This window comes from Neophocaena asiaeorientalis, unplaced genomic scaffold, assembly GCF_003031525.2.
Source record: "Neophocaena asiaeorientalis asiaeorientalis breed wild unplaced genomic scaffold, Neophocaena_asiaeorientalis_V1.1 scaffold364, whole genome shotgun sequence".
Lineage (NCBI taxonomy): Eukaryota > Metazoa > Chordata > Mammalia > Artiodactyla > Phocoenidae > Neophocaena > Neophocaena asiaeorientalis.
In genome coordinates this window covers 4,444,368-4,458,567 of record NW_020172457.1, presented here as the reverse complement: position 1 = coordinate 4,458,567, position 14,200 = coordinate 4,444,368, and the positions used below count along the sequence as shown (strand labels likewise).

The following is a 14,200-nucleotide window of genomic DNA, read 5'->3' as shown; positions in this document are numbered from 1 at the left end:
AACCATGCCTGGAGTTATAGACCTGTGATCTAGTTCCATGATTGTTTTCCATCTTCACTTTGTCACTTCACAAGTTTAGAGATTTTACGTTTTTGTGGAATATCCTGTGTCTTTGCTGATTTATGGCATTGGTCCTAAATAAGTTGAAAGTAGCTTCCAGTTGCATTAAGAGCCTGAAAGCAATTAGAAAAAAAGAGCAAGATAATTATTATAAACTTAGTTATGTCATATTATGTCTCTTACGAGTCCTCTTATTCTTAATATTGAAAGAATAAGTGTGTCTTATTCTCACTACTCATTACAAACTTATGAATGAAGTTACTCTGGATATGCAGTTGTTCTGTGGTATTTCTTTAAAGAAAATATTGTTTCTACTTCAGGTGATGGAGAAGATAACCGACCAGGAATGAGAGGAGGCCATCAGATGGTTATTGATGTTCAAACAGGTGAGGACTACTTGGAATGGAAAGCAACTTCTTTAAAAAAATTATACATTTGAATATCAGGTACTCTTAAATGTACTTCTTTCCATTCCTTACCAAGTTAAATGTCATTGGCCATAACCAAGTAGCAAAGAAAATAGCCATTATCTACAGGTAATAACCTAAACTAGGCAATGGCACGTCAGGGAGGGGAGGCTGCTGCACAAATGAAATTAGATAACCTAAAAGAAATGTAACGTGCAGCCCTTTAGAGCCGTGTGTGTGTGTGTGTGTCTGTGTAGTTTTATATGTGTTTGATTTCCATAGTATACTGTGGAGTATTTCTGGATTTTTAGTGCATTTATATTTTAATGCCGTAATATGGGAATTGTTGCAGTAAAAGAGAATTAAGATATATTTTAGAGGGAGAGAATATAAAATTAAGTAGCCTAAGTGTTGATAGATGCATAAATTGCTAAACACTGTCCACAAGCCTATAAATAATTTGTTTTAGTCTTCTTTTTAATTTTATTCTGCAACTTGGTACTGAAAATTTTGCTTAGGTTTCTACAGCCTAGAACAGCTTAAATACCATTATATTTAGAGGTTAATGCTAAAATTATAATAGGTTTCAAACTACCATCTTGAAAAGCAAATAATACCAAGAATTTTGTATAATTTTATTTTATTATTTGGTTTTAGAAAACTTTACCACATACAATGCCAGTATCCACCCAAATAATATTTTACTTTTTCCAAGTGTAATAAAAACTCTGTTCTATTATTGTATTATGCTGACAATAGTGCTTCAGGAATAAGGTTTTTTTGACTCATTATAATTACTAAGATTATTGCAATGAAGATAATAATCATCTAGGCATTAATGTATTTTCACAAATGTTTCATAAGTAAAAGGAGGAATTATAATATTTACAATTAACTGCTAAATTTGTGTAGTAACCTGTGAGTTTGTTTGGGAGTATTATTAGGGTCTCTTTGGAAAAGGTTCATTTTGAGGCATAGGAATTTGCTTTCCTTATCTTGGCCCCTCTTCCCAGACCCCTTCCTTCCCATAAAAATAGGCTTGACTCAGCTGTAGAGTCCTAAGCATCTTTTTTTCTACCTGAGAGTTCAGTAAATATGCACATGCTTATTTCTCAAAGAACTGGATCTATACAGAAATTGGTTTTTTTAATCCAAAATTAAATACGGTATAAAAAAAGAGTTGAAAATTTGTGTTTAGATTGTCCACAGTAGCTTTTCTCCTCTTTTGAACATACAGTGGAATTTATAATGCTGTTCTTCTTTTTCTCAGTCATGATGAAAATATTATTAAATTCTTTTTTTTAATTGCTAATAAAATACTAAAAAAGAGTGTTGAAAAGCTACTTTAATTTTCTAGACAAAATGCTGTTTTCCTTAAATGCGAAAGTAATGTGGTTTACTTTAACATTTAAAGTTCACCTTATCAGGGAGCAGAAGGATGGAATATGGACTGTATAAAATAGGTAAAATAAATGTGTAAGAAAAGAGGAAGTTTTTCTCTTTTTTTGTAATCCATGATATTTGAGAATGGAAAATGAGAAGATTCAAATAATAGGCAAATATCCTGACAGAACTTTGTGTGAGCAGAGTCATTGACGATTAAATGCTGACTTTTCAGGTCAGAGATCCTTTAAGTAAAATACTTACAGCATATAGTGATAAAGGTCCACATATTTTTCTGTAATATCTTGGTTTTATGCATTAAGGGCAGGGTTTCAGCAGACTCAAGGTCCTTATCCCCATTCCCTTTAAAAAAATATTTCAAGGAGAGGAAAAGGGTTGTTTCAGTATTTACTTGGTTTGCTTTAGAAACAATAATTATAAGAAAGCAATGACTTAAAGTAAGTCATTGTAAATAAGAATGACTTATTATAGGCATGGGATATATTCCAGATGGAATCATTAAAGGCATAATCTCTCATAGTTTCTGAGGCTTTATTATAGGTTGACAAAGGTCTACAATGAAAAATTGATCAGTATCCATACTTCTGTATGAGCACTAGTTGATAAAAATGTAATAAAAGTACTTTGTGAATATATTTTAAAGCAAATATTTCTACTATAGGAAATTTAGGGACTTAGCCATCAATAGAGGGATTTTTATTTAGAGCCATTTTGTGTCTGTTTCAGTGCTATTTTCCCACCCCCACCCCCCAAACTTTCTGAATGCTGGGTCAAGCTTTATTTAGGTCCATGTGTGATGATTAAATGAGATTTTGAGCCTTTAACAGGAACCAAAAATTTAAAGTCTGGTAAAACTAAATAATCATGATAGTTAATATAAAGTTGTCCATAACTCAAGTGAGCTTGATGGTCAGTATGTTACCATTACCACTTATAGTGTGGAAACAGTACTATGTGAACGGTGAAGTTGAAGGGGTTTAACCACATTCAGATGATCCTTTATATGAGTAATAGGGAGTATGAGTTATAGGGATGGTGTGTAAAACATATTGGTATGGAATTCTTTATAAATATATATAAATGAACTGGTGATGCAGTTAGGGTTGGGATCCAGATTGAGATAGAGGAGAAATGCAGCTTCTGAGGATTCAGGTGTCTGGAAGCAGAGAGAAATGTAAGGAAAGATGCCCTAGGAGTCAACCAAGTCAGAAAAAGCTTTGAACTTTCATAAGACTCTAGAATAGTGGTTTAGGTTAAGTTTAAACACGTGTCTGGTGGTGAGGGTGGGTAATCCAGGAATCTGATATATCAAGAGGAAACAAAAGGAATTTTTAAAATGCCATTCAAAAGTCTAGTAACTGCCATACCCTGGCATTCCGACTCTTTTGTTTCAGTTAACCATTGCTATCTATATTCCTTTCTATCACCATGCTCTATCCTTTTTAGTATTTCCTTGTTTTCTTAGATGAGGCTTCATGAATGGGCTTTAAGGAGGCCCATAATACTCTTGAAATGGTATGTAATATTTTTGTCTGCCTTTGTGGAGTTTATTGGGAAGATTCATTACCTATATATTTTTTAAAGGGTTAAATATTTCTCAAGTTTTGACATTACATGGTAAGTAAATACTGCTGGTATTCATATAAAATTTCAAATGAAATTCCTTGCTCTGTGTAAGTGGTATTCATTGTTGAAATAATAGTGTTTCCAAAGTAAACTCTTGCCCACCTTTCCTCTACTCTTGTTTTTTTCCCAGATTATCTGTTGCTAGATATAAGGTGGGTGAGGAAGAGAGTAAAGGTGATAAAGTCAGAGAGGTAGTGAGGGGCAGTTGTGTTGAGTTCTTTTGTAAGAACTTTAACCTTTACTCATAGTGAGATGATTAAAGGAAAATATTGTTGGGTTTTGAGAAATGTTACTGACTTTGCATTTTAACAAAAAACAAATTGGGTGAAGGGCAGAAGCAGAGCGACCTTTAACGAGGCAGTTCCTTACCAGAGAAGTGATGATAGCATTGGCTTTTACTCGAGTGGTGATCACAGTGTTGAGAATTGGTCAGATTTGGGATGTATTTTGAAGATGTCACATACAGCTGACAGGATTTACTGATGGATTGGATATGAGGTGTGAGTGAAACGAGTAATGAATGACTCAAGGTTTTGACCTGAGTAGTTGGGAAAATAGTATAGCCTTTCCCTAAGATGGGTAAAGCAAGTGGATTAAATATGGTGGGTTGTTCAGCAACTTGTTTTTAGACAGGTTGAGATACCAGTTAGACATTCAAGTATATAGATATGTCAAGTAAGCGGTTAGATATATTGTTTGGGGTTCAGGAAGACAGGTCCAGGCAGAATAATCATTTCCCTTTCTGTATTTACATAGCACTTTGTTCATACTATTATTTTTACTATAATGATTTCCAGATTGTTTTAGAGTTGCTTGTGTAGGTGTTATGTATCCCATTCCTCTCTATTCAGCTTTCTCCTTTCTACTTCCCATCCCCAATATTCTTATTGACAGGGGAATAACAAGAATCTTGCATTATTTATTTTTATGGCCGCAAAGCCTGGTATGGAGTAAGTGTGTACTGAATATTTGTTGTACTGAATCAAAATTTTTTTTTTTTTTTTTTTTTTTTTTGCGGCACGCGGGCCTCTCACTGTTGGGGCATCTCCCGCTGCGGAGCACAGGCTCGGGACGCGCAGGCCCAGCGGCCATGGCTCACGGGCCCAGTCGCTCTGCGGCATGTGGGATCCTCCCGGACCGGGGCACGAACCCGTGTCCCCCGCATCGGCAGGCGGACCCTCAACCACTGCGCCACCAGGGAAGCCCTGAATCAAAATTTTAAAATCCATTTTCCTTCGAGTTGAAAGAAAAATATTTACTTGGAAACTACACTCTGATACTGCTTTAAACCTTGATGACTGGATTGTGTCATGATGTCATTTGTTGTAATATGCTAATATTTTTCTGAGGTGAATTTATGTTATTGGTTATACTCTAATATATTTAAATTTTCTGGTGATTCTGTTTGTTCTTTTCTAGTATATAGACTATATTTCCTTAAAGCTGTAGTTCTTATTACCTTGGAATCTAGGTAGAAAAATTAAAGGTTATGTAGACTTTGCATTTTTTTAGGGTAACAGTTGGTGCTTTCTTTTTTTTTTTTTTTTTTTTTTTTTTTTTTTGTACGCCGGCCTCTCCCTTTTTGGTTTTTTCAGGCCTCTCACTGTTGTGGCCTCTCCCGTTGTGGAGCACAGGCTCCGGACGTGCAGGCTTAGCGGCCATGGCTCACGGGCCCAGCCGCTCTGCGGCATGTGGGATCCTCCCGGACTGGGGCACGAACCCATGTCCCCTGCATCGGCAGGCAGACCCTCAACCACTGCACCACCAGGGAAGCCCGGTGCTTTCTGAATTTAATAGGAGTAGGAGCAGAATCTGGGATATCTTTGGGATTTTTTTCTCTAGAAATTCTGCTTCTATTGTAAAATTATTAATAGCATAATTTACCAAGGTGGTTTCATATACTTTTATTTTATCATTTATGTACCAGAGTCTTATAACTGCTATCATCAGGTTGATTTTAATTACCTTCAAAGTTGTATTTCTTGTTAAGTCTCTGAAAGAACCTTTTCTAGTCCAGGCTTACTGATATAACAATTAAATATAGTGGTTGGAGGTTGAGTGTGTGGGAAGGAAGTGTGTGTGTGTGAGAGAGAGAGAGAGAGACATATCTGGATTTCAATCCTGACTTTACCACCGACTTTTTGTTTGATCTTGAATGAGTTATAATGACAATAAAAACAGGAATAATAAATTAAGTTGCTGTGAGAGTTAAATGAAATAATGTCTTATATGTAAGTATCAATATATATTATTTATATAATATGTATTTTTATATTAATCTACAAATATATACTGATTAGTTCTGCTGAGAGAATTTGATGTAAATTTAGAGATCTTTCTTTTGTGTTTGTTTTTTTGACGGAATCTCACAGTGGAAATATTTTTAAACAATTGAAAAATTTTTGAAAAGCAATTTAAAACAACATGAAAAGCAGTGCTGTGTTGAGGGAAAAAATATCTCACTCATAATTCCACGTTCTAACTAACCAATAGTATTTTGGTATAATTGTTTCATCTTTTGTATATGTTTTAGAAAGGAAAGGATAAATATACTTTTAGATTTTTAGGAAACAATATTAAAATTCATTTTAAGAACTTTTTCGTTAAGGATTAGGTTAATTTAGTAGTAGAGTGACTTTCCCTAAGTAGAATTTGAAGAAACTGGAAGTTCTGTCTTTATAAGGTTGGTGCCTAAGTAGTGAAATACAGTTTAGAGAAGCCCAGTCCTTATTTTAAATATGCAATTTGAAGGTTTCCTAAGCAAGGGCTCTTAATCTGTTGAAGTTATATACAAATTTTCTTTGTATGTACATTTTTCTGGAAGAGAATCCATGAATTCAGATCATCAACGAGTTAAGAACATCTTCACTAGACTAAAACTTTTTATTTTTAACCTGAGGAGTAATAATATTTATTAAATACCTACTACATGTAGAGGTTGCGATTAGCACTTTTATATGTTCATACGTTTCATTTACAACTGAAAAGGTAGATACCTTCATTTTACAGAATAGGTCGTGCTGTGTCCAGGGCTGTGGAGCTGGGATTTGAACACAGGTCTGTAGGACTGTCTGGCTCCAAAGCCCATGTTTTTGCTGCTGTTACTATAGTGGTTCTTAGTTTTCTAATGCGGAAGATACAGTGAAAATCTCAGGTATGATAGGTGAAAACAGAAAATACAGTAGATTGTGAGGGCTAAGTCCTGAGACCTCAGCAAATTTTAAATACATAAATACTAATAAAGCATATCACTTCACTTATAAAATAGCATAAAGTGAAATTGAAAAACATAGTTGATTCCTTTACATCCTTATTAAAAGCTATTGCAGATATAAAGAGTGAGGAACAATAGCTGACCTAATAATTGCTAACATTTATTGAGTGCTTCCAATGTGCCAGGTATTTCACTAGACTGAAACTTCATAGAGCTCATTTCAGCTTCTTTTAAAGTGACTTGTATTTCGAAGCAATTATTGCTTCCCAGTGTTTCGTTTATCTTGTTTTCTTAAATATTAAAAATTAATAGTCCCTGAATTTTCTTTTCCTTTTTCAGTCTGTAGATATTTTTTTCATTTTGCTACAGCTCTAAGGATAGACTCACCATTTTAAAAAGTACATGGTGGCATAAATTTTACTCTGATTTTTCAAAGCTTTCTTCTATCCTAAGTGAATTCTATTATTCTTACCAGAGAAGAATGTAGTATTGTATTGAATGTAGTAGAGAAGGAATGTAGTATTTTGTCCTACTTGGGAGTGTATGTCAATTTTACTGATTTATTCCTATACCTGGCATTTCTCTACTTAGGTTATTCAACTCTGAATTGGGTTTCAACTCTGGGTAAAATAAGGCAAATAGAGAAAAAGGCATGTCTGTTTTGCTTCAGTGTGGAAGTCTGTCCAGATGAAAACTTAAAATATCCATGGTACCAGGCAATTCTTTGTTCAACTCTCATTGAATTTTAAGAACCTACGGTACCAGCCCTTTTCTCTCTCTCAAGCAGAATAGGTAGTAAGATTTAGGCAAAATCCCAGTGTTTGGTATCTATAAAAGAAGTTGCTTGTCACTTGAAAGAACCGTTCTGTGGAAATCTGAACCTCTCTGACTGTACCAATTATATGTAACATGCTTTCTTTTTTTTTTTAATGCCACATAATGGTTTTTCTTGATATTCTTTAAAGAAGCTATTGAAGAAAGTAGGTAAACATGGGTTTTAGTTTTTAAATACAAATATATTCATATGGCTGTATTTCTGTAGCTACATATGACACGAATTTTTTTCTTTCATACAGTTATTAGAAAGGAATTCTAAAATATAGCCCTAATACAAAGTATATTGTCATAGGCAGAAAATACAACCTTTTAGCAGGGAAATTACAACCATATGTTGAATTCACCCAAAAGATCAGTCTCTAGTTTTGTAATCATAGCCTTATGTAAGAAATATAGCTCTCGGGACTTCCCTGGTGGCACAGTGGTTAAGAATACGCCTGCCAATACAGGGGACACAGGTTCGAGCCCTGGTCCAGGAAGATCGCACATGCCACGGAGCAACTAAGCCCGTGTGCTACAACTACTGAGCCTGCTCTCTAGAGCCCATGAGCCACAACTACTGAGCCTGCGTGCCTCACGCCTAGAGCCCGTGCTCCGCAACAAGAGAAGCCACAGCGATGAGAAGCACGTGTGCTGCAAGGAAGAGTAGTCCCCGCTCAGGGCAACTAGAGAAAGCCTGTGCGCAGCAACAAAGACCCAACGCAGCCAAAAATAAATTAATTAACTAAAAAAAAAAAAAAGCTACACAAAAATTCACCAATTAAAAAAAAAAGAAAGAAATATAGCTCTTTTTAAAAAGAGAGACAGATGAATCCAGTTGATAATCTGCTGGGTTTTGAGAGTTCAGGGGAATGGCTAAAGAAGGTAAGGTTAAAGAGCATATAAAATATCTTTCCCCTTCTAACTTATTCTTCCCTTCAAAAATTCTAATGTCAATCTAATGTCCTATTAACTACACTTTCAGAAGGATTAAACTCTTAAACTAAATGTCCTGACAGGGTTCATTTTTATTTTGAATATAAATTTGTGTTTCTTAAAAGTTTTTTTTTTAATTTCATTTGTTTTTCTCTTAGGGTCTACATTAAACTAGGAATTAAGCTAACCTCTTTTACAAGCCTAGTAACCCTCCACCTACCTCTTCTTTTTGACACTTGAATTTTATCTAAGGTTGGGCCCATGTTATGTCAGTGCATAGTATATGCATTCTATACTATTTCAAAGTGGAAGGATGGATTTAATTACGAAAATAGTGTGCCATCTTGTGGAGGATTATGCAATCAGCATAGTCTGATTTACCCCTAAGAATCAGAGGAGGAGGATAGATATTGCAGTTGGGCTCATAAAATAAAAAGCCTGCTTCTTTGTGCAAAATGGTGTGAAGATACTGATGTGTTAACATTTCTACCTTTTTCTTAGTGTATATAAGATTTATAGATTAGTACTATTGGTAGTAAGTAGTTGTAGGGGTTATTTAGTACTGATACGAAAAAAGACCTGTAAAAAAGACTGGTTGCATTTTAGCTTTTGTGGCCTGAGTAATAACTGATTGATTGATTGGTGATTGATTCATTTAGTCTCTGAGAATGAAATTGGTTTGATATCTTGAACACAGGCTATTATTGGTCACTTTATTTCCGATCTTTCTGTTTCCCTGGCTCCTCCTTTTCAGTAAGTCCTATATGCTGCAAGTTCAGATCTGACCATGTCACATCTCTGCTTAAAATCTTCTGTTGCTATTTAATACTGTACTGTCTGTGGAGTCGAGTTCAAAACCTTTATATTGTCATTTAACCCATTTCATGATGTGGCCACTACCTGTCTTTTTAACTTACCTCCACTCCACTACTTTTTTTTGTTCTTTTAAAATGAACAGTGTGTTTATTCACCACACAGTTTTCACCACTGTGCATGCATTATTTAATTCTCATGGTAGCTTTAGGAGATAGGTACTCTGTGCCATTTTAGAGCTGAGGAAACCAGTGGTTAGGGAATTTGGTGTTGGTCACACAGCTGTGGTGATAGAGCTGCAGTTCCATCCAAGATCTGCCTGACTTTAGATTCTGTGTCTTTTAAAACACTTTTTGTGTGTTTTTCTGTCTCTGTACCCTTGTTTTACTTTTCACCCTGCTTGAAAAGTCCTCTTCTCTTTCCTTCATTCTACCAGCAAAGCCACTTTCTGATGCATAGGTCAGATACCACTGTCACCATGAAATCTTCCTGAGTCTCCTCAATCTGGTATATTCTCTTCCCTTTTTTGAACCCCCATGGTGCTTTTTTACCTTTCTTACGGCACTGAGTCTACATTGCATTGTGGTGATTAATGTACTTGTTTTATATTCTTCACTAAATTGTAAGCTCGTTGAGGGTAGGGATGATGTCTTCTTTATTTTTATTCTCTAAAGTGCCTTGCCAATTCAGATTAGTACTCAAAAAATGTTGAGTGAACATTTCAGTGAGTCTGAGAGAAATAGCCTCTGTAGCCTGTGCTCCTTTAAGAAAAAATACAGAGAAAGGGCTGCTGCATGAGGAGGATTATACTGCCCTAGGGATGTGCCTGAATTGTTATATAACCTATAAGCATGAGAGTGGACATCGTAAACCAAGCTACTGCCATGTTGCAAATAATAGCATTTTCTTTTTTCTACTTTCTTCTCACTACAGTTTTGTCTGATTATTTCTATAATCTTTAAAAGTTTTTGATATCCTTTATGCATTAAATAATATTTTTGCTGGTGTTTGGATAATATTTCATTCCTGAATGATTTAACTTAAATGATTAAATGATTTAATTAAAATTTTGTTATACATTTCATTCAGGTATGTCAAAAGGTCCTGTTACCATCTGATTCATTCAGTTTTACTATTAAACTTTAACTGGGACCACAGAGCATTCACGAACAAGAATGACATCTTGGATTAATTCCATTGGGATGCTTGCTCTGTGCCAGATTTTATTTTGCTCAGCTATCAATGAGGCTGTTGTGGAAATGTGGGTTTTCTTTGCTGTGAGAATTTATGCGTACAAAGAGACCTGCTTTTCAGAAAGAACATTGAGAACCCAGATCCCAAGAGGAAGGGTTATTAAAGTTAGTGAACCAGGGTAACCTTATCCAAAGGGTGCCCAGAAACACTGTAAAACAAAAGGTCAATTGCTATTGCTATTTTAGTTATATACCCCCTCCCTCTCCAGGCTTCAGAATTTAATGAGGTTAATTGCATTTATAGTGAGGCCTTGACAAATAATTTTTAAGTCAGATGAAAATAATTTTTTTCCTGTAGAATTCTCAGTATCTGGGCATTACTATGTGCCATTTGGGAAACAGAATGTTACTTAACTAATGATAATGGATTGTTTTATACTTCTGAGAGATGGCAGTTTTTTAATAGTTTCCATTATTTCACATTTATATAGAGCCAAAAGTGTTCTAGGTACTGGGTTAGACATGGAAACATACAATAATACTGTTTTTATTGCATCAGTGGTATTTAGTATCTACAAAGTATTTTGTGTATATGTGCATGTTTTAAAGGTAGAAATGCTGTTCAAGCTTGACACCCTTCAGAATGTTTTCATGTAACTTATATATGAAGAACTTTACCACCACACTGAGAGTTTGTAAATGAAAAAATCAGGACCCAGGCAAGTTAAGTGACCTATACCTGTTTACCCAGTTAGCGCTAGAACTGTTCCAGTGGTCTGTTCTTATCCAGAAGCATTGTTTTTTTTTTTTTTTTTTTTTTTTTTTTTGCGGTACGCGGGCCTCTCACTGTTGTGGCCTCTCCCATTGCGGAGCACAGGCTCCGGACGCGCAGGCTCAGCGGCCATGGCTCACGGGCCCAGCCGCTCCATGGCATGTGGGATCTTCCCGGACCGGAGCATGAACCCGTGTCCCCTGCATCAGCAGGCGGACTCTCAACCACTGTGCCACCAGGGAAGCCCAGAAGCATTGTTTTAATTTCCCCTAGGTTCTTTCACTTAGAAAATTCACTTAGAGTTTGAAATTATATGAAAATATGACAAAAATCTCTTATAAGACATCTCTATGAATGGCAAGAATTTTCTTAAGTAGTGTTACAATATTTCCAGGTGCATTTCAACCCTTCATGATGGGATGTAATTTAGATGACAGTCTCCGCATATATTGGCCTAGGGCATGTCAGAGAGTAGATGGCTTTATAGTTTTCCTGTAATGTATTATATTTAACTTAAAAAAATGGTAGGCATTATAACAAGTAGACATAAGATATTTACAAAGGGAAGAAATATTTGAAGAAAGGAAAGGCACTATTATTTTATAAAGAAAGGTAAAAATTTTCACTGGAGCAAATGTTTTATCACATGATAAAGTCCATAGGTATAATAGACATTTCAGAATTAGAAGAAACCAAATTCTCAAGATACCTGGAATGACTTAAAAGTTTATTTCTTTTTCTCTAGTTGTGGCAAGCGGGGGCCACTCTTCATCGCGGTGCGCGGGCCTCTCACTATCGCGGCCTCTCGTTGCGGAGCACAGGCTCCAGCCGCGCAGGTTCAGTAGTTGTGGCTCACGGGCCTAGTTAATCCGCGGCATGTGGGATCTTCCCAGACCAGGGCTCGAACCCGTGTCCCCTGCATTAGCAGGCAGATTCTCAACCACTGCGCCACCAGGGAAGCCCAAAAGTTTATTTCTGAGGAGTTAAATCTACCATAATATATTTGGAAAAATTTCCCCCAGTTTCCATGGGAATATCAAGGCTATGCATCACTTTATTCTTAAGATATCTAACTTTAACTCACAGCTAGTTTTAACCATTGTTTTTTGTATTGTAATAGAAAACAGTTTTAATGTGAAGTTTTTTCAGAAGTACCTAGATAGCATTATATTATATTTTGCACTGTATATTTCTTTGGGATTTCTTTTTTTTCTTTTCCCTTTTTTTTTTTTTTTTGCGGTACGCAGGCCTCTCATTGTTGTGGCCTCTCCCGCTGCGGAGCACAGGCTCCGGACACGCAGGCTCATGGGCCTAGCCGCTCCGCAGCATGTGGGATCTTCCCAGACCGGGGCACGAACCCGTGTCCCCTGCATCGGCAGGCGGTCTCTCAACCACTGTGCCACCAGGGAAGCCCCGCCCCCCTTTTTTTTTTTAACTATCTGAAGCTGCTTTGTTAAGAAGCTGGTAAATGTAAATTTTTTGTGGCCTGACACAGAAACTCCTAAACTGGCTGCACATCAGGCTTCCTCCTGGACACTTTAAAAGTACTGACTCTTTTTACCCACTGAGGACCTATGGAATCTGAATCTTAGGGGATGCCTCCTAGTTACCTTTGTATTTATAAATCTCTCAAGATAGTGGTTCTGCAGCAGCCCTTCCGTATGCCTGTATTTAGGAAATACTAGTATTTATTTTGGAATGTTAACCAGTTTAAAAATCTCATTTTTAAGTTTACTTAGATGTACCTTCTTAAATGATCTTAGAAGCAATGGCTTGATCTTGGTGCCTATACTTAAATTTTGTTCTTAAGTTTATTTTTTTTGCACATATTTTTCTAATTTTCACAGAGACTGTTTATTTGTTTGGTGGCTGGGATGGAACACAAGATCTTGCTGACTGCTGGACGTACAGTGTGAAAGAGAACCAATGGACATGTATCTCTAGAGACACTGAGAAAGAGGCAAGTTCTCAGACTTTTCATCCATCTGTATTACGATAGGGGTGTGGTCGTACACTTCTTTTTCTGAATGATTTGTATTCTTTGTAAATGTCTATCAGCAGTGATAGCAGAAGAATTTGTGGTGACAAGTTTGGTTTAAGTATTCTTGCATTCCAGCTTCTATACCTGGTTCTTCAACTATTGGTACATGAACAGATCTATTTTATAGCGATAAATAGAAATGGGTATCTAATGTAATTTAGTTTTTAACCACTTTAGTTAAAATGTAACTGTGTAACTATTATTTTTCTTATGTTCTTGTCACCTCTACTCTTATTTTGAACATTTATCTTATTTTTATTTCCTCTGGAAAAATGTGCTTTTGGTTCCTCACTATCTTACTATTTTGGCCCCTCACTATTTGACTATCTTATCAGTTTTCACAAATGATGTATATTTTATTTTTAACTAAACTTGTATGTATGTATTCATGTGTGAGTCTGTCTATTGATACATATAGACATAAAGCTTTTCCATAGTGAATAGGATGTCTTGGATTTATGGCATTCTTTTATTTAATTTTTTGAATTATATAAGTGCATAATTAATTGTACCCTGATATAAAGCACATATTCATATATTATTTTTTTAATCATTATAGAATTTTTTATTGTACTTTTCCCTCTAAGCAATTTCAGATTACAAGGTGAAAAATAAACTAAAACAAAACAGTAGTAGTAGCAAATGAAAAGGGGAGGAAAAGACCTAATTCAAAACCACTGATTTTAATCTAGGAAGGCCATTTTTTAAAAATCTGGTGCTATGTCTTTAATCTTAGGAAATTAGATTCTTGTTTACTTGGTGTGTTCCTTTGTTAATCATTTGGGTAGTTTTTATCTTTTTAAAGAGATCTTAAAATTCTGATTTCTATTTATTATCCCTGTGAAAATGGCCTTTGCCTTTTCAATATTAAAGTACCATTTTCTGAAATGATTATTTTTATCCTCAACAAAAATAAAG

General features: G+C 35.6%; 1 protein-coding gene across 5 annotated transcripts in view; it reads left to right on the top strand.

Moving 5' to 3' along the window:
* The window catches only part of MKLN1 (muskelin 1), a 178,216-nt gene that overhangs the window by 97,730 nt on the left and 66,286 nt on the right, over nt 1-14,200 (top strand). For all 5 annotated transcript variants that reach the window (XM_024737953.1, XM_024737950.1, XM_024737951.1 and 2 more), the window contains exons 8-9: nt 381-446; nt 13,089-13,201. In XM_024737953.1, coding sequence (XP_024593721.1) covers nt 381-446; nt 13,089-13,201 — 179 coding nt within the window. The remainder of the gene's footprint in view (nt 1-380; nt 447-13,088; nt 13,202-14,200) is intronic.